Here is a 19,497-nt window from a genome sequence, read left to right on the forward strand (position 1 = left end):
GGAAGAGATCCCACCAACAGTGCATCTGAATTCCACATAGCATTCATGTTCCAGGAAGGCTTATTCCCTGAACATGACTTTCAGAAGACCAGAGATGCATGCGCCAAGCAAGTGTGGAAACAAGGGAAAGGGAACCCTAGAAGAGCAGTAGGTGGTCTCAAAGACCTGTTCAGACAAGTGTGATCTGTGTTCTCTTGTCAAATAACATTGGGTAGACACTGTGCTAATAAAGCAGCCAGATAAGCATTGTGAAGTCATGCACTTAGCCCATAGGCAGTCAATATGGTGCTCTCCTGATGTTGGAATTCCATCATCCCTGACCACTGGCAAATGTGAGTTGAAGCTCAACAATATATGGAGGACACCATGTTGTCTACCCCTGGTTTAGACATGGCCATATTGAATTTTATTGTGCGTCCTGTTGTCACTCCACCATCAAACAACTTATAAGGGCCATACCATACATTTAAAGCACATTCAACACACTTTTAAAACACTTAAATGACTTCCCCCAAAGAATCCTGGGAAGTTTAGTTCCCTCCTCATAGAAGTACGCTTCCCAGCACTCTTAACAAGCCACGACCCCCAGGATCCTTTGTGGGGAAGCTATGTGCTTTAGCTGTGCATTGGGTGTATTTTAAATGTACGACACTAAGGACACTGAGGTCCAGCTCCGAGGGCCTTCTGGCGGTTCCCTCCCTGTGAGGTTGCAGGGAACCAGGCAGAGGGCCTTCTCGGTGGTGGTGCCCACCCTGTGGAATGCTCTCCCATCAGATGTCAAGGAAATAAACAACGATCTGACTTTTAGCAGACACCTGAAGGCAGCCCTGTTTAGGAAGGCTTTTAATGTTTGATGTTTTATTGTGCTTTTAATTCTGTTGGTAGCCACCCAGAGTGACTGGGGAAACCCAGCCAGATGGGCAGGGTACAAATAAATTGTATTATTAAGCATGGATTTCCCACAGTGCAATATCCTTCAGATCTATCTACAGTGCTGTGATGCAGTGCATATGTCTATACCGGAACTATGTGGGCAGGACCAATTACATGAGTCTTTCCCAGCCATTCCTTCCACTGGGTGACAATTAAATGACGAGTTTGTAACTGACACTGCCCACATAGTTTTGGCACCGCCTGGCCCTGCTCCTACTCAATTGGAGGTGAAGCAAAGGTAGGTGAAGACAAGCAAAAGCGATCTGTCACCAGCAGGAGCAGATTCTCTTAGTTGCTCAGACCAATAAGTGATCTTGACCCAAAAGCTTCAGGGAGTATCACCTGGGTCACTATGACCTATTCAGAAAGCTTCCTTGCTGGTGCAGCTGGTCTGCTTGCGATTCCCTCCTTTGGCTAGAAGCTTGGTGGTTCAAAGATGCCAGTTCTTGTGGGATCAATGTCCGGACAGGTATATAGAATCACAGAATTGTAGAGTGGGAAGGGACCACGAGGATCATCTAGTCCAACCCTCTGCAGGAATATTTTGCCCAACATGGGGCTCAAACCCACAATCTTGAGATTTGAGACTACAACATGCTAAAGTGCCCTCTTGGTCTTCTGCATACTTATATTGTGTGTGAGTAAAGGGGATGACTGTGTTGACAACTGTCAACCTTATTACTGTAGCTGGGTTTTTTGTTTTTGAACACCCCAAAATATCTTGATTGTTTTGAATACTGAGATACACTTAAAAGCAGATTGTTGGTTGAAATCAGGACAGAGTTTCCATTTAATTATGAATGAACAAACGGAGGGAGTTGGTGGGCAGGCTAACATTTGGAATTACGGATATGAATAGCTGTGACATTTCCCTTAAGTTATTTCATTAATCTAAATTTGGTTAATTGAAGTTGACCATGCTGCATTAATCAATGGCTAATGTCTACTGTGATCTCATCAAAACAAAGGCTTTGGGAGCTTTTAAAATATAATGCGAGTAACTGAGGACCTGCACTGGGTTATGCATCCAAAGATACAGGACCGCTGTGGTTTGGGTACCTGTTTCTTTTGCATCCCTCCATTATCTTCACTGTCATTGCTGCTTCACCTCACATTAAGTTTTTAGTATGGCATCACATTGTACATGACAAATATGTAACACATGTGTTAAGGCATGTATGCAACACAGATAAATGTCACAGGGAAAATCCATCTTGGCAGTCGTTCCTTACAATCATTTTATTTATTATCTGCACCTATCTCCTGCTCCCAGGTCAGGTTACAAAAATATTACAAAATAAATACCATGTACAATAATAAAAAAAGATGTTTTAAAATCAACATATCATGTTTTCCAGATACAATGTGTGAACCAGCCCTAAAAATACATAGTTAAATGTACATTTTGGGCTGTCTGGTGGTTGGTTTTCAAGTTTTTGCACTCACACCCAGTCCCCAGATTTCTAGAATGAGAATTTCAGGAGCTGGCTTTTCTACTTAAAATGCTCTTCGAGGTTATTAAGTTTCTGGATAGTGGGTCAAATGCTTCTGTCAACAGCTGAATTAAAAACAAAGGAAGAAAAAACAATTTTGTTCTCATACAAGTTGACAGGGTTCTGAACAGTTCTGTTTGAAACATGCCTTTGAATCAAAGTGCTTTCCCCCTCTCTCTGATTCAATAAACAATCAGTTAGCTTAGATAACTGCTTAAATGCATGTGAAACCATCCCAGGGTATCTCATCAAGATAGCTTACCATTCTCTGCTAGTGTGTGAAGAACCTCAAGGATGATTTCTACCTTCTCATGGTGGTTTGCTGCCCGTAGCTGATGTACCAAATGTTCTGCAACTCTGGTCTTGCTAAGGGCCTGTTTAGCAGTGTCTGCATAAAAGATCAAATGTCAGTGAATCACTTCATCTCTGTATGAAACATAAAGTTCTATCTGATTAGAAATGAGAAATCACTGTGTTGATTCTGCAAGGTGCCTTCTTGAAATGTTACCTGTTGTGTGGACTCCAGGTCAACAAGAGAAAAAAGGTCAACCCCTCATTTAAAGCTTTAGAGATGAAGGGGAGAAGGGTTATTTTACGGAGGCTATAGCTACTGTTAAAACATTGTGTATAGAGTGCAGTGGGTGACTGACTACATCACATTGTGTGCTGCCATGTTGACAACAGACTCCCTTCTTTGGCTCCACAAATGTTTTTGTTTGTTATGCCTTGTGCTTCTGAGTACATATGCAATAGAGCTGGGTGAGACTTAAAGCCAAGGCCCTTTCAGGTGAGACAAAAGCATAATACAACCATAAGCAAATTGCAAGATTCACCTATATCTGCAAGGTTGGATAAGGCCAGCAGGTTGACACGGACAAGAGGTTCATTATCGGGATAGTCTGACATTATCCTGACCAGTGACATGATCACCTCTGCCCCCACCAGCTGCTCCTGAAGGTCATCTGGAAAAGACAAGTGCAAAAATTAGGAACTAGGAGCAACCTCTTTGAGGGGTTTAATACCTTCTGAGCACTCTCTTTATGACCTCTTCTCGTTATTACTGAGTGTACATGATGCTGTTTGAGCTGATGTTGTGAGCTGCCTTGAGGGCCTTTGGACTAAAAGGTAAGAGGCAGGTATTTTAAATAAATCAAGGGTCAAAACAGGCAACACTTAAGAGGAAAAAATATTTCCATTGAATGCAGCTAGTTTGAAAGACACAATCAGGAACATAGGTGGCTCCAACAGGTAGAGTTGCTGGACTATGTGTCATGGTCTGGTTGGATGCAAAGGAGTGGTGGGAGGCACCAGCAGAGGAAGCCCCAAGCAAATGGTCATGGGAAAAAGGCACAGAGTCAGGGGAGTTGTGGCAGTATGAAGATGAGTGGTCAGAGGGAGAAGAGGAGGTGTCGAAAGCTGAAGAGGCAACAGGGTTGAGTGAGCAGGAAGAGGCTGGGGTAGAGAGCAGTCCAGACTCGGAGGCAGAAGAGGAGGCTGGCGAGGAGGTCCAAGAGGCAGAGATGAGTCAGGCTGCTGAAGAAGCCGGAGGGTTTCCCTCTCCTGCTGTGACCAGCTCCTCTCCGGACATGGAGAGGAATGAAGAGGGCAGAGCAAAGAGAAACAAGACAAAGTAGCTCAGATTTCTGGGACCTTCAGTCCTCACAGCTGCCTCATTGGGAAGAGTTGCTGTGATCACCAGGCCTGAGCTACTTTGGTTTCTTTGAATAAAGGGCTTAAATCTCACAGCACCCCACCATCTTTTCTATTGATAAACGTCTTCAACACCTTTTTACTTACTGTTATCATAGCAGATACGACCAATGGCCCTGCCAACATGAAGCAACATCTCTTGGTCTGTGCTGTCCAATAATGGGATCAGGACTGGCACCAAGCCAGCATCTATACAGTGGGTCTTCATCTCCTCTGCACAAACAGAAGACAGAGGCTATGTTCACCTAGCGTTCTGATATTGTAAGCAAGCATTGTAAAATTGAAAGAAGTGAGGTTTCAGTTAGGACTATAATGACAGTAAAGCCATTAAAACTGGGACAAATGTTCTAATTTTGGTCTCATTAACATGGCAATTCTGGAGAAAGATAAACGCAAACCTACTAACACATCAGCATATTATGTATTAAGGGGGGAAGCAGTCCATACTTTTGAATTTGATTAATTTGGTGAAACTCGTGTTATGCTCATTAATAGAAGCTAAGAAGTGACAAGTGTCCCTCTGAACGCAATTTTTAATTAATCTAAGAGAATTGGATTAACTACCTAGACATTTCTTGGACATCTTAACATTAATCTCCTTTTTCTTGTCTCACTTAAAAAGCAGACAGGCCCCTAAGCATACTCAATTACTACCAAAAGAGGCATAAACGTACATGTGCCCCTGATGTAAAACTGGGCTTTTCTTTTTTTAAACTGCCCCTCTCTTCAAATAGTGTGAACTGAGAAGTTGGTTGAGAGAACCCCATGCATTGGTGGGATGGGACGCAGAGTGTCCAGAAGACTCTATGATGCTTTGAGTGTCCACTGATGTTCTTAAGCTTGTGAAGAGAGCTGAACTATTTCGTGTCCTTGGGGGCTTTTCTCAAGGATTGGCTGTTTTGCCTGCAATTCAAAATGGGTTCTTCCTCTTCTCTCAAAAAATGGGCATCATCTTCCAAATCCAGCAACCTACTAATTGTGGAGTATGGTCCACTCTCCTACATGCAGGAAGTGTGGCCTTACCCACAGCTTCAGTCTGATCCTGAAACTCGGTATTTTCAGGAAATCTCTAAGAAGAAACCAACATGGTTGCAACTTTTTACGTGACACAGTTCAGAGCCCTATATGGACCCCAAATTAGCAGGCACCATTCACAGGCAGGCTCTGGAGTTATAGTGCCTTGGTAGGACATTCCACACTGATACCTGCCCACCCATGTGCCTCTTCTAGAGAGGACTGAAGTCCAAGGCTAGTGTAAGGCTACCAGACATCTCCATTTCCTGGGGACAGTCCCCAGATTTGCGAATAAGTCCCTGGACAAATTCCATCCCTGGAATGTCCCTGGATTTAATCTAATGTCCCCAGGAAATGCAGCAGCGGCAGTCTCAGCAGCCCAGAGCAGTTGGCTCTGGCTGGCTTCAGGAGCTGCTCAGAAGTCCCCATATGATGGTGGTGCAGGGGCTCTAAGATGCAGCTTCCGGGGTGCCTCCACCTTCCCTGACCCCAGCAACTAAGCTGTGAAGGGAGGCTTCACGCTGCCTATCAGAGCTTGCGTGCAAGCAGGAGCAGGCAGGGATCTCTCAGTTAGGTAACAGGAAGCCTCCCTTCCCAGATGAGGGATCCCCGCCCCCTCCTGCTTGCACGCAAGTAGAAATGGGATTGGGGCTGGTCCAATGGGAAGGGAGGCATTGCGCTGCCCAAGCCTCGCCACTGCCACCACTCTTGGCCCTCCTTCTCCGTCTTCCATGCCTGACCCACCACTCACTGCTTCCCCACCACCACCACCGAAGAACCAACAACTCAGGGGCTGCCCAGGCTCATGGAGAAAGGAGATAGAAGCCTCGGAGGAAGGGGAAACGTGGCGGTTGAGGTCAAGGTGGCGGCTGCCCCTCGGCAACCACCATCGCTGCAGCATCGTCCCGAACGTGAATTAATTAATTAATTAAAGTGTCCCCGGATTCATTGAAAAAATCTGGTAACCTTAGGCTAGTGGTTAGTGGCCTTCAATTTGATTTCTCACAGTGCTGCAGCTGCTGTGTCAGTTCAGAGTATTGTGCAGGTGCAATAGTGCCTGCTGTGTTTTTGTACACAGACACCCATGTCTCAGGTTGACACAACATCTAGGGCACTTTGGGGAAAAGCAGCTTCTGCTGCTGCTGCTGCTGCTGCTTCCAGTTAAAGAAGAAAAAGCAGAGAACAGCCTGTTCTTCTTCTTCTGTGCTACAGAATATGCCCCTTCCCTGCAGTGAACTCTGGAGAGGGTCATGCACATAGCAGGGGTCCCACTGGAAGGCACTTTGCCAGGAGCATTCTCAAATTGGGAGCTGCTGTTGGCCAGAAGCAAATGGCAAATAAATAGCTACACTTTTAAAGGAAAAACAACAATGCCAGAAGCAGTTTGATTCCCTTTAATGGCAGTCTGTCATCTATGAGGGAGTGCAAGCAGTTCTGAAAGGCATCTGTAAGTTTCACTGTTGTGGTGCTAATGAACAGACTGTGACATTGTAGGTGTCCAGGAATCCCGAGCAGATAAATCTATCTGAAATATCATGCAATGTACCATTTTTAGCTATCTCTGCCAGCACCTCAGCTGCCTTTACTGCACAAAGAGGGTTGCTCTGCAGAAGTCTGGCGAAAGCTGGCAAAACATCACTTTCAGCAATCAGGCTGGAGGTCTTGTGCTCTGTTGTGATAAAAAAAACATGACCGGGTTAAAGGGCAGGGGAAATTGGATTCTCAACGATATGAAACTTGGGCTGCCAGGTCATAACCGGGAGGAACGATGACCACCTTATGACCCAACAAGTCTAATTATAGATTATGGATTGAAACATATTGGCTAAGGGAGGTCTGTGCTAATGAACTCTTTCTCCCTGTCTGGTCCTGGTCATTTAGTCTTGCCACCTGAGTCTGTTCAGGTTAAGCTGTAGTTGGTGCTGCTCCCACCACCCACCACCCACTGAAAATGCTTCCTGACTAGGATTATAAGAAAAGAATTTTGCACAACCAGTGCAGTAAGTAAGGGGTGTGTGTGTGTATCTGTTGCTAATACTGTTGGTTTTGTGGCCTCTTCATCTCCTGTGGATAGATCAACAATGGCTTTGGAAAGCCTGGGTTCAAAAGCCCACTCAGCTAGGAGTGATCTTGGGCCTACCTCACAGGATTGCTGAGAGGATAAAAATGGAGGAAGGAACCACACACACTTCCTTAATTTTCTGACAGGAAAGGCTTGCACCCTTTTTACAATCTTTGTGAGCTTATCAGGTTTCATGTGAATGTTAGCAGTATTTACCAAATTTGCAAATTTGCCAAATTTCTTAGGCATTAAAAAATAGCAGACTGACTGGCAACTTATCAAACCAGACCATTATAACTGAGCAGCCCATTTCAATGTCAGATATGTTGTGCTGCTGAAATGTGTATTTCCTTGAACGTATCTTGAATTGAGGTGATGACAGTAGCCAATAATATTCATTGTTTTGTTTGTACTCCTGTCTCCTACGATTGTGTGGATGACAGTGTGTCGGTAAGGTAGTAGTGCTTAATGGTACTAATCGGTGAATTTGGGGAAATTGTTTTTGGTAAAAGTTGTACACACACACAGTTTGTTACGTAGCATAAAATGCCATTGCCAAAGCAGTGCCACTCCTTTCACTAACAACTGATAATAAAAACAATACCATTTATGTACCTTACCATTTGTAATCATTCCTACTCAGGAATAAGACCCACTGAAATCATTGCTGCATCCTCTGAGGCAAGTCAGGTTAGGAGTCTATCCTGATTGCGTTTTAAAATTATTTCTAAGTATCACAGGAAAATTCTGCCACCCCTGCTCTCCAGTCCTCTTTACAATTTTATTGCTTGTGTCAAGACCAAATTAGGAACTTTATTTTTGCAGGGGTGATTTAAAACAGGAACATCACTTGACATGTGGAGAGAGTTACACATACAGTACGTTGTTTTAAAGATACGGTACATTCTGTGAAGGCCATTAGGCCTTAAATTGTTATAATGTTACAAATGTGTTTAGCAGTGGTTGCTAGGTGGCAGCTTCTAGCAGATAGGCTGATTTAAGATTCAGTAGGTGGGGCTTAGAACAAGGTAAACTGAAGTCGGATTGGCTGGAGGTTCCTGTCAGTTGGACAGTTAACTGTAAGGGGGAGACAGTTGTAGATCAACAGAGGGAGACAGTAGTTACTAGGCAATTGTGAAGCTTTAAGGCAGTGGTGGCCGAACTTGGCCCTCCAGCTGTTTTTGGACTACAACTCCCATCATCCCTAGCTAACAGGACCAGTGGCCAGGGATGATGGAAACTGTAGTCCCAAAACAGCTGGAGGGCCAAGTTTGGCCACCACTGCTTTGAATTGGTGGCAGCAAAGTAATTCTGTAACCTAGAGAAGTACTGTCACAAATACATTAGGTGCCACATTATTGGTTCTGGCAGAGTCCCTGCATATGGATGGAGACAACTGTCAGTGGTCTCTTCTTACCTATGGACCCAATCGTCCTCCAGGACCTTGGACAGCCTAGTCAAATATGCCTTCCTGTAATTAGTTGCCTTTTATTTTGGGTTTCTCCAAGCCCTCTTGGAGAAACCTAGACAGCATCTTAAAAAGCAGAGACATCACCTTGCCAACAAAGGTCCGTATAGTTCAAGCTATGGTTTTCCCAGTAGTGATGTATGGAAGTGAGAGCTGGACCATAAAGAAGGCTGATCGCTGAAGAATTGACACTTTTGAATTATGGTGCTAGAGGAGACTCTTGAGAGTCCCATGGACTGCAAGAAGATCAAACCTATCCATTCTAAAGGAAATCAGCCCTGAGTGCTCACTGGAAGGACAGATGCTGAAGCTGAGGCTCCAATACTTTGGCCTCTCATGAGAAGAGAAGACTCCCTGGAAAAGACCCTGATGTTGGAAATGATTGAGGGAACGAGGAGAAGGGGACGACAGAGGACAAGATGGTTGGACAGTGTTCCCGAAGCTACCAGCATGAGTTTGACCAAGCTGTGGGAGGCAGTGGAAGACAGAAGTGCCTGGCGTGCTCTGGTCCATGGGGTCACGAAGAGTCGGACACGACTAAACGACTAAACAACAACAACAAGCCCTCTTAGTTTAATCATAGAAAAATCATCTCTTAGAAAGTGCCTCTCCACATAAATTTCTAACTTATCCTGAAGAAAATAACAAACATGGCTCAAAGAGGAAGAAAAGCAGGCAAAGAAGGAATCTAGAGAAGCCTGCTCCTGAAAAAGAGCAGTGGAGAACAGCCTTCTGGAGTGGTTCCAAAAAGCAGAAGAAACTGAGGAAAATGTACACCCAGTTATAGGAAACACCTATCATACAATCTAAGTCTGAATCTGAAAGGACCTTTCAACAAAAAATTCCTGGTTTGGTCATGAGTATCATAGATCAAACATATAGATGGTGAGTTTTTGAGCCATGCCAATCTGGTCTGGGACCGTAATAATTTTCATTCAGTCATGCCAATTTAGTTTCATGACACAGTCTAAAGTCAAGTCGCAGGGGCATGTTGCTTGCATTTGATATACCACTGGGTTCCAGGGGATCAATTAGGCAATCACAATTTGCTGCTTGCAGATGTGTAGAAATTCATGCTGGTTAACCCCATAGGGACTTTCCCTGGTTACCAAATTCCACATAGCTCCAGCTGAAGCAAACATCTTGGTAACAATGCAGTTGTATATGTGTTGGCTGTATCCAGACTTTCAAATGAATAAATTTGGGTTAGGAATCTTCATATTAATGCATGACCATCAGGGAGCCAGCTGTTGCAATTTTACTTTCTTCCCCACCATCAGCTGAAAAGCTCTGTAATTTTTTTGTAATAGGTTATCAATCATCCCAACTGCAGCTCTGTTGCTGGAACATGTCAAATGACAAGCAGTGCACAACATTTGTTCATGTGTGTATATTTACATGCAGAAGCATTAGAGACTAGATATGCCTTCCTCCAACAAGGGATGCAAACTTAAAGAACAGCAACCCACCATAGCAGAATACTTTAAAGGCATTTTTAAACCTCAGAATAGGGACAGTGATTCACCATGGACAAGAAAATAGGGTTTGTCCTTGGTAAACAGGGACAGCTGGAGTGTATGCTGTTAGCAGCAAGAGTTTGTAATATACCCAATTAGGACTTGGTTCCTGCTGCGTCATCAAATCTAATTGGCATTCAGTTATGGTAGAAACCCCCAGAGAATCTGGACGCTCACCTGGATAGGCTGACTTAGAAGGGAAGGCTTGTCTTGTTTTCCCTTAAAAACAAAGCAAAACTCCCCTCTCCTTTGTCTCTTAGGGCTACTCTCATCGTCTGCTTCCTTCAATCGGTTTCAGCTGGTTAAGCAGTAAACAGCTTCTACCAGATATGAGCTTGCTCAGCTAGAAATGAGGACTCAATCGGATTATATGTAAGTTAGGCATGTGTGTACTTAGTTGATGAACTGGGTGGCAACCGCAGCCACTGTATCCCACAGAAAAATCCATCCCCAGAAATGCCACCTAAAGTGGTAACTGCTCTGTAACCATCACATCATGATTGAGTGAGGCCATCAACATGATGGATACTGGTTGTCTTTTCTTTCCATTTCACTGCAGCTCTGTGCCTCAAAAGAAACTGTAAATTGAGATGACTAGGGTGCTGGTGGTGTTCAGCTAAAACCAAAACACTGTGACATACGTGTCTCAGCCCTTCTAATAGTGAACTCAGCTGCTTAGGCTTGTAGTCAAAGTGGGGCTGCAAAAGAAAAGGTTGACAACAGCAGCCTTGGTGGGGGAACCCCAAGGTTTGCAGACATATAAATAATATTTGGCAAACCCCTCCCCCAAGCAGCCCAAGGAGGACTGAGTATGACCAGTGGCCACAGAATGTTGTGGTCATTTCAGACAACCTGTTTATTAGATTGAATGCTCAATTCACACAAAAATTGAGGGGAGAATAATAAATATTAATAATTTTATTATTTATACCCTGCCCATTTCGCTGGGTTTCCCTAGCCACTCTGTGTGGCTTTCAGCATATCTAAAACCATAATACAGTGGTACCTTGGGTTAAGTACTTAATTCCTTCCAGAGGTCTGTTCTTAACCTGAAACTGTTCTTAACCTGAAGCACCAGTTTAGCTAATGGGACCTCCTGCTGCCACTGCGCCGCCGGAGCACGATTTCTGTTCTCATTCTGAAGCAAAGTTCTTAACCTGAAGCACTATTTCTGGGTTAGCGGAGTCTGTAACCTGAAGCATCTGTAACCTGAAGCGTTTGTAACCCGAGGTACCACTGTAATAGGTTATACAATGCTAGCTATGTAGTGAGTATTCATTTTGATTCATTTACTGGGTGGTTAATACAAGATAATGTCAAGCAGTTATTGCCACACACTTTTCAGTGTATTTTCCCGTCACTTTGCATGATTTTTTTGGGGGGAGGGGGGGAAAGCAGGTTTGTTGAAAAAGGGCACCAAATCCACTTTAATTGGGAAATCTTAATTTGCTGGTATGCTTTTGAGTCTCCTGCAAAACAGTCCAGAAGCACCCTGAGTGTCTGTCGGTTGTTGAGGTGGGGTGTGTGACCATGGCTGTCAACTTTTCCCTTTTTTTAAGGGACATTCCCTTATTCCGAATAGGATTCCTCACAAGAAAAGGGAAAAGTTGACAGCTCTGTGTGTGATGAATGGAAAACCAAGGGGAGGTGGAATGGAATCGAGTATCCTTTAAGGAGGCACACCTGGCTGGCTGGAACACAGAACACTCCTCGCGGTAATATTCTGATACAGGTGCTATTTGTATGAATACATTAGAAATACCTTATAGTGGCAATTATATTCTTCAACCATTACATCATAGTTCATTTCTGGCCACTGTTGGGCACTGGATTTAGGTAAGGTTTTGAACCTGATGCCATAAGCATAACATAATCTGGAGCAGGCTTCCTCAACCTCGGCCCTCCAGATGTTTTTGGCCTACAACTCCCATGATCCCTAGCTAGCAGGACCAGTGGTCAGGGATGATGGGAATTGTAGTCTCAAAACATCTGGAGGGCTGAGATTGAGGAAGCCTGATCTAGAGTGATGATGTCACCACTTTGTACTAACTTTGAACTGTCCTAAATGCCCGAAATTCAGCACTGCCAGCAGCCTCCAGCTGGTAGTACGGGTGCATACGAATGACATCATCAACATGTGCCAACCACAGGAGGGGCAGGAAAACATTCAGGAATTTTTAGACATTAGGAAGAGACAGTGTCCCCCTGCTTTGGCTCCACTGCAAGAAGGAATGGTGTGTCCACCACATTTGCAATGGTAGCGGTACAGCTAACACTGTGGCCTGCTATGAGTGGCACTTTCTGACATGAAAGTTGTCAAAGCTCTCGTGCTGCACACACTTTGTCACCCTTAAGTCCAGGTTATGTCGTTATGGCAACCACACAAAACACTTCCCTCCTCTGATGAGCAGGTGACAGCTGCTTAGCAAAGGCTGACAAGTAAAATAAGCTGCTGCCACCTCAGTGAAGCATAAGTTAAGAAGCCGTTAACAATAAGTAATTGAACTGCCTCAGCTAAGCCTCCCTAACTACCAAGAAGTATTCAATACAATACAATAGTATTCCATTTTCCAGGGAACAAATACAAAATACCAAAAGATAGCTGAAATTCTCAGTTATTGTGTCTTTCAGATTAGTTGACATGATTAAGGGCTTTATTTGAGGCTAATGTGCACTGAAAGTAGAGTTGAGAGCCTGTGTATTGCCTCTTTTTCTTCTTGAGTTAAGTAACTGAGCTAAGGCCCAACACTTCCACAAGCCAGTGCTTTTCAAACTTTTTACTTTCAGGAGATTTTCCTCACACCTGTTTGCCTGCAGAATTTCTGCATTACTGAAAAGATTCTGGATGAGATGTTCAAGGCCTTTCCCAATCTGGTACCTTCTAGGTATTGTTGGACTACAATGCCCATCATCCCTGACCATTGGCCATGCTGCCTGGGGCTGATGAGAGTTGGAGTCCAATGCATCTGGAAGGGGGAGGTCAGGTCAGAGAAGATTGTTCTAGGAATATAAAAATGGTAATGCTTTTATTTTTTAATTTAATTTTAGTTTCCCATTGCTCTCAGTGGTAACTGTTTCAACTTTTCTTAAGTTGGTTCTCTAATGCTTTCTCATCCTCCAGTGAGGACTGCTAGCTCTTTAGTGACTCCCACTCAGAGAAATGCCTGGCAGGCAGAAAAGTGATGCAGATAACAGTCACCACAATGTCACAATGGCCAGTTCCTCTCTTGCAGGCAGGTGACATCAGCTCAATATCACAATGACCAGTCTCTCTCTCACTGTCTCAAGCAGGCAACAGCATTTGGGCACCTCTCTCACCAAGGCAAGCAGGAACCCATGGGCACAGCCTTTATTTCTCTTCATTGTGGTGGATAGCAGCCGTATGTGGGCACAGTGGCTACCAGGATCTCTCTTATTCAATAAGAGAAGCAGCAGGCATGGGGAGCTGGCAGGTAGGCATTCAAGGTTATTATTCCATGACTTCTACATAAAGGATATACCCCAGAGTGGCTTGGCACAACAACTTAAAGATTGGCACAGGGATGGGGGTGAGTGGATGAATGCTGGCAGCAACCCAGATACAATAGCAGGACAACTTGCAGAGTCAGACCTTGGCATAGTTTGATAGAGATGATGGTGGCCAGAAGAATAGCAGGCCCTGGCCTGAAACCCATATAAGATGGAAGAGCTCGAATTTTCAGCATGTGCCCAACAGAGGGAAAATTGGAAGGAGGCAGACAACAGGGCACATGGATGCAGGTGCAGCCAACAGTAGCAAACAGAGGAAGACATTGTCTGACACATCTGATACTGCAGGACTTCAGCTTTCAGCATGTGTCTCAGGGGGCAAATAGCGGGTGGGGGAGAATGGTAGCTGCAAGGCACAGATGCAACAGAATATGAGATGGGGAGAAATGAGAGAGAACACTGGCAGAGAAGAGACAGTATGGAGCAGAAATGCCAATGATTATCCTAAACTTGGCAGTGTGCTGCTGACATCAAATCACAGGGCAGCTCAGGGAACCCCAGCAATATCTAGTTGGCCTTCAGGATCACTAGTTGCTCCCACCCAACCAACTGTCATCTGTGAAAGGTGTGAGCTCATAGGTTTTTTAATTATACATGTTTTCGAAACCTACATTAGAAGAGTCCAATGATAAATTTGAATATAGTACACTTTATGTTAGTGCCTTAATGGAAAAGAACCAAAGGGGATTGTGTGGACAAACAGATTTGAAAAGAAAAAGCTTATATTAATAACATTGTCATTATATATTACTGTGTTGTATGCCCAATTTGAGGGGCACTAAGGCTTGGGCTCAACCAGCATAAAACATATTTCAATTATACTTAACTATCTTCAGCCAGAGCTTGAAGAACTCCATCTAGACTTTTGAAAATCTGTTCTTCACCTTCGGAGTCCCCTCCATCAAATCTGAGATGTTCCAGGTGTAGATTCAGGGACTCTGTTCAGAAGGTAAAAATAAATGATGATGATTGTTTGTTTATGATGTCATGCATATATTAAAGAAGCATGGGAGGTTACTGTGTGTAGGTTTTTCTTTTTTGGGGGGGGTTTCATTTAAAGACCAATCACAAATTTTACTCATATGTTTGCTCTCCTTCCCAGAAACATCTAATTCACCATAAACAAAATTATGTAAAGATAAATGGAATATATAAATATATACACATATGTTGAGCATTTTTTTTAAAAGTCTAAATTTTCTGCTAAACTAAATTCATATTCTCTGCAAATGATAACTTTATATAAATATAGCATACATGCATAATTTTTGCTTCTTCTGTGATCCAAACCTGGTTCAGACACCATTTCTTCTTTATGAAAATACAAGACAACCATCCTCTTGATTCAAATGTTGTAGTTTTACAAATATCAAGAACCTTGGGTTAATCATTCAGTTTATACACCGTTTACTTAAGAAAAAAATTCCAGGTGTTGTTATTTCCCTAGTGATTGGTTCAGTGGAATAACACCATATGCACAATGACTTTCGAAGTCCTTGAAAGACGTTGGCCAGATGTAAGATCATCTTGTTATGATTTAAAAGCAAGATACAGGAGAGTAAAGAATAATTGTTGGTGGGAAGGCTGATTGATGGAGGATATCTCCAAATGTAAAGATTTTAAACTTTTCTCCCTCAGAGCTCACATTTATGAGTAGGAAATTGGAAGTAGGATTTCTAATAATAAAGTAGGAAACTATTTGTCTCCTACATGAGATGTAGGGTTTATTCTTTCATTTCAAGTCAATGCTATATAGATGCATCTTCAAAACATTGTTAAGAATCCTATATTTAGCAGGATGCTCAAGTTAAGAATACCCTCATTTGCTGAGCATCCATGGGTTAACTTCAAACAATATATGCTTCTTGTTCACATATATTGCGAAAGAACGATGTCAATCAACATTTGATGATCTCCTTCTACCAGTCCACAACAGAAAGTGTCCTTTCATACTGCATCATGGTGTGGTACGCTAGTTTGACATCAACTGATAGGAAGTGCCTACAGAGGGTGGTGAATACAGCACAAGATATTATGGGCTGTCCTGTGAATCCACTGGATGACATTGCAGAAAAACGTTGCCTCAGGAGAGTGAGGAAAATTCTAAGGGATGATTCACACCCTGGTCTGCACTTTCTTGATCTTCTGCCCTCAGGCAGAAGATATAGAAGCATGATTAGTCGCACCAACAGGGTAAAGAACAGCTTCTATCCATGGGCTGTTAGGCCTGCTGAATGAAAAGATAACAACAGGGCAACTGACTTTCGGGTTTGGTGGGTGTGCGTCAGTAAACAAGGGGAATTAAGACTAAGAAAGCTGGGGGGGGTGAGCTCATGTAATCTCACTGTATACAAGTTGTACAACTGACAATAAAGTATTTCATTTCATTTCATATATCAGAGTTCTCAACTTGAAGGTCCAATAAATGTGTTGAGTGCTTTCAGGTGCTATAGAGGGGAGGCTACCCAGTCAGATGGGCAGAGGTACAAATAATAAAATTATTATTCAGGCACCACATTGAAACTATCATGAAAAAGAATCAATGTGTGCCTGGCTGAAGAGAAGGGCAATCATACGCATCTTGTAGAATGCAAAAGTAATGCTTTCAGACTAGCACAGGTAGGTTTTGGTCCAGTAGGTATCCACTTGGAGGCAAGAGAGAGGGAAAGGAGGATGACCATTAACCTAAAATGAGGATTAAGAGAAGCACTGGGGCAAGTGTTGGAGCCAAGGAATGTCCTTCAATAGTCATGTCTTCAGAACAATGCAAACCAAACAGCTCATGAGAGACAACTGGAATGTGGATTCTCCTAGGATGATCACACTGCCGACCCTCCTTTAAAACTATGACTGAACAGGGAGAATATAATGAGAAGATATCACCTATGAAGTAGTTTGCAGTACTGTGAAAGCGGAAGGCTGTAGATAGGCAGACAGAGGAATAAGGGGAAAAAGACTCTCATATCTGGTATAATGAGGCTAAAAATATATTTCTATAGCAATAATGACTTTGCAGTGACCCTTGTGAAAGGGAATCCCGTTTAAGCAGTTCTTACAAATACAGTATCATTAAGCAGTGCAAGGCCAGCTTCATATGAAAATTGCATCCTTTTCAACTCTTTCAGATCTTTCTTAACAGGAATCAATAGCTATTCAGAGGTAGCTATTATTAGCGTATCTGTGGAGTTTATTTTATTACTGCTCATTGATAGTTAAGGTCTGGATTTTCACAACAACCATATGAGGTACTCTAAGCTGGGGAATAGTGCAGCCAATGAACTTCATGACTGTCTGTGGATTTGAAGCCTGCAATGTCAGATTTAGGTTCAGCCCTCGAACCACTGCACCTTATTGGCTCTCTGCATCTCCACTACATGCCATACATACTGTCATTCAGCAGTATAGCATCACACCTCCCATCTGATAGAAGTGTATGGAGCATTCTGGAATGTGCAAAAATAGTAGCTTGAAAATATGCACAATGTAGGACATCAGCTTGGAGATTCTTCAGAAGAAAGCCTTGTGAAGTATTGAGCTCAATCCTTCACAGGGTATTTTAAGTCAAGGTTAGGTAATCTTCCTCACCACCAAGGGCCACATCTACTCCTGGCCGCCAACCCCAAACATATTCCTCTTACATACTTACCCAACATATTGAAATCTCCTACACGCAGGAAATGTACAATATATACCCATGTTTAACTGGGGTTGGCAACCAAGGCTGGCATCCAGTGTCCAGGGGATATTCCTTCATCATAGGCGCCTAGATGACCCTCAGGATGGCTTCCAACTCTACAATTCTCTGTTTCTTTTTACCATAACTGACTTACAAAGCAGAGGGAAACTTGTAATTATTGGAAACGAATGTTTTCACATATCTTTTTCAGCAGCACAGTTGGATTTTGAAATAAGGAGCCAATTTTAAGACTTGGCGATGGAAAGAATTCTGTTATGTAAATGAAACAGTGCTGAAGACAGAACAAAAAATAAAGTTACTTTCCATGCCAAAGCAATGAGTATTGGGGCAAGCGCTATCTCTCTCTCTGTTTTGCATCTAGCGTTCTAGAGTTGGCTTTCATTAGGTTTCCATGTCTGGAATATTGTGATCATCTGTATTTACGTATCTTGCAACAGATCAGTCAAGCTTTTTCACTGGGATTGTTGATGTGACCCTCCTCCAAATGGATATAAAAGGCTGTAGCTCAGTGGCAGAAGGTTCCATATTTGATTCCTGGCATCTCTAGGCAGGCATAAGAGAAACCCACTGTCTGAAATCCTGGAGACCAGTGTAGCCAACATGGTGCTTGACTCCAACTCCCATTAGCCACAGCCAGCATGGTCAAAGGTGAAGGATGATGGAATTTGTAGTCCAACAACATCTGGGAGACATCATGTTTGCTACCCATGGTATAGACAATAACTGAGCTAGACGAACCAATAGTTTGGCTCGGTATAAGACAGCTTCCTATGTTTACTTTCCCCAACATACTGCATGTAACATCTAGGTTGCTTGCCTTCTATAAATAGCACAATCTATTACATTTGCCGGACTTGCAGGCTATTTTCTGTAAAATGCAATGGGTTTAACCAGGCATTCTGCTTTTTGAAGGTGACAGTTTTTCAGAGATAAGTACAGGTGCACGCTTTAATCAGTAGATTAATCGGCTACAGCTTTAATTGATTCATTGGTGGGGCTGAAAGTTAAGGACATACGTGCTTGAAACTATTTTGGTTCCACTGTGCTACTATAGATAGAAATGAACAAGAAAATGTTACAGAATCCGTTTCCTTCCAGCAATTTTTGTTGAAAGGTATCTTGCATTTTGTTCAATTTCTCAAAAAGAAAACTGCATAGCAGATCCAGTAAAAGCTAACTTTTAAAAGTTAAAGCAATTAAAAGATGGATGATTAATCACCTAGTAACAATTTACTATGTGGCAGTCCTTGTATATAATAGGAGGATATGTATAAGAAATGATTCTCTTCAAAATACATGCACACACTTAATAATCATTTATTGCAGTTCCTACATTATATCTATATATGTCTCCCATATATGAAATACGAATTTGCTTTCTCAATTTAGCATGTGTTTTACTTACCCATGGATGCTGCAGTTTTCCAGACTGGAGATAATAAAGAGCACACGGTCTGTGAAGCTCTCCCTTTAACAGCTACCAAGCTGTGAGCAAGGAGAATATTTTATAACTCTCCAGCAGACATGCAGTCCACAGCTTCCCTCTTCGCTCACCCTTCCCTCTCCCTTATGACCCTGTACTTCAAATGCTTCTAATACGTCTTAATTACTTAATCTCCAGCACTGCCTGTTTCCTCTTTAGATGTCATTAAGAGAAAGGGAAACATCGTAGTAATTATCATACAAAAAGCCACAATGTTTGGCTTCATGGCAATTTTGATTACATTTTGTCAAATTCTCATCTCTGGGATTGTCAAGGTTTTCTAGGCATCTAAGAGTGTCGCTACAGATTCAATTCTGTGTGGCTCAAGTTTGGCTCAGAATCACCTTGGCTTCAACTTAATACATGGCTTAGCACAGGGGAGCCATTTGGAGTGGAGCAGCCTGAGTCGAGCTTGGCCATTAAAAACACCACACTGCTGTGTGTCCTTCAGAATTGTTCTCTAGCATTTGATATGTCAGGTAGGAATCTACACCAGCTGAACTCAGTCATGAAAAAATGATTGCATAAGGGAGTGATGTAACTGTTGAATTCAGTAAACCTCCTTCATTGCAAAATACTGGAATAGGTACAG

General features: G+C 42.9%; 1 protein-coding gene and 1 long non-coding RNA gene across 4 annotated transcripts in view; one reads left to right on the top strand and one right to left on the bottom strand.

The window, feature by feature from the left end:
* LOC128413789 (rap1 GTPase-GDP dissociation stimulator 1-like) overlaps positions 1-19,050 on the bottom strand; it is a 33,434-nt gene extending 14,384 nt beyond the window's left edge. Inside the window, exons 1-6 of one of the 3 annotated variants that reach the window (XR_008330460.1) lie at positions 18,828-19,050; positions 14,553-14,663; positions 6,697-6,819; positions 4,224-4,349; positions 3,260-3,388; positions 2,689-2,814 (exon numbers count right to left, since the gene is read on the bottom strand). Coding sequence is in view for 2 of the 3 variants with exons in the window: in XM_053388207.1 (XP_053244182.1) it covers positions 2,689-2,814; positions 3,260-3,388; positions 4,224-4,349; positions 6,697-6,819; positions 14,553-14,663; positions 18,828-18,831 (619 nt within the window). In the remaining variant the exon portion in view is untranslated. Of the gene's footprint in view, positions 1-2,688; positions 2,815-3,259; positions 3,389-4,223; positions 4,350-6,696; positions 6,820-7,832; positions 8,358-14,552; positions 14,664-18,827 lie in introns of those variants that run through there. The other 2 variants (XM_053388207.1, XM_053388208.1) reach the window with 2 other exon arrangements.
* Positions 12,702-14,713, top strand: LOC128413797 (uncharacterized). The gene is made up of 2 exons (XR_008330461.1): positions 12,702-13,649; positions 14,562-14,713. It is a non-coding gene; the product is annotated as an uncharacterized LOC128413797 (long non-coding RNA).
* Positions 19,051-19,497: the final 447 nt, after the last annotated feature.

Source organism: Podarcis raffonei, chromosome 5 (genome assembly GCF_027172205.1).
Source record: "Podarcis raffonei isolate rPodRaf1 chromosome 5, rPodRaf1.pri, whole genome shotgun sequence".
NCBI classification, from domain to species: Eukaryota; Metazoa; Chordata; class Lepidosauria; order Squamata; family Lacertidae; genus Podarcis; species Podarcis raffonei.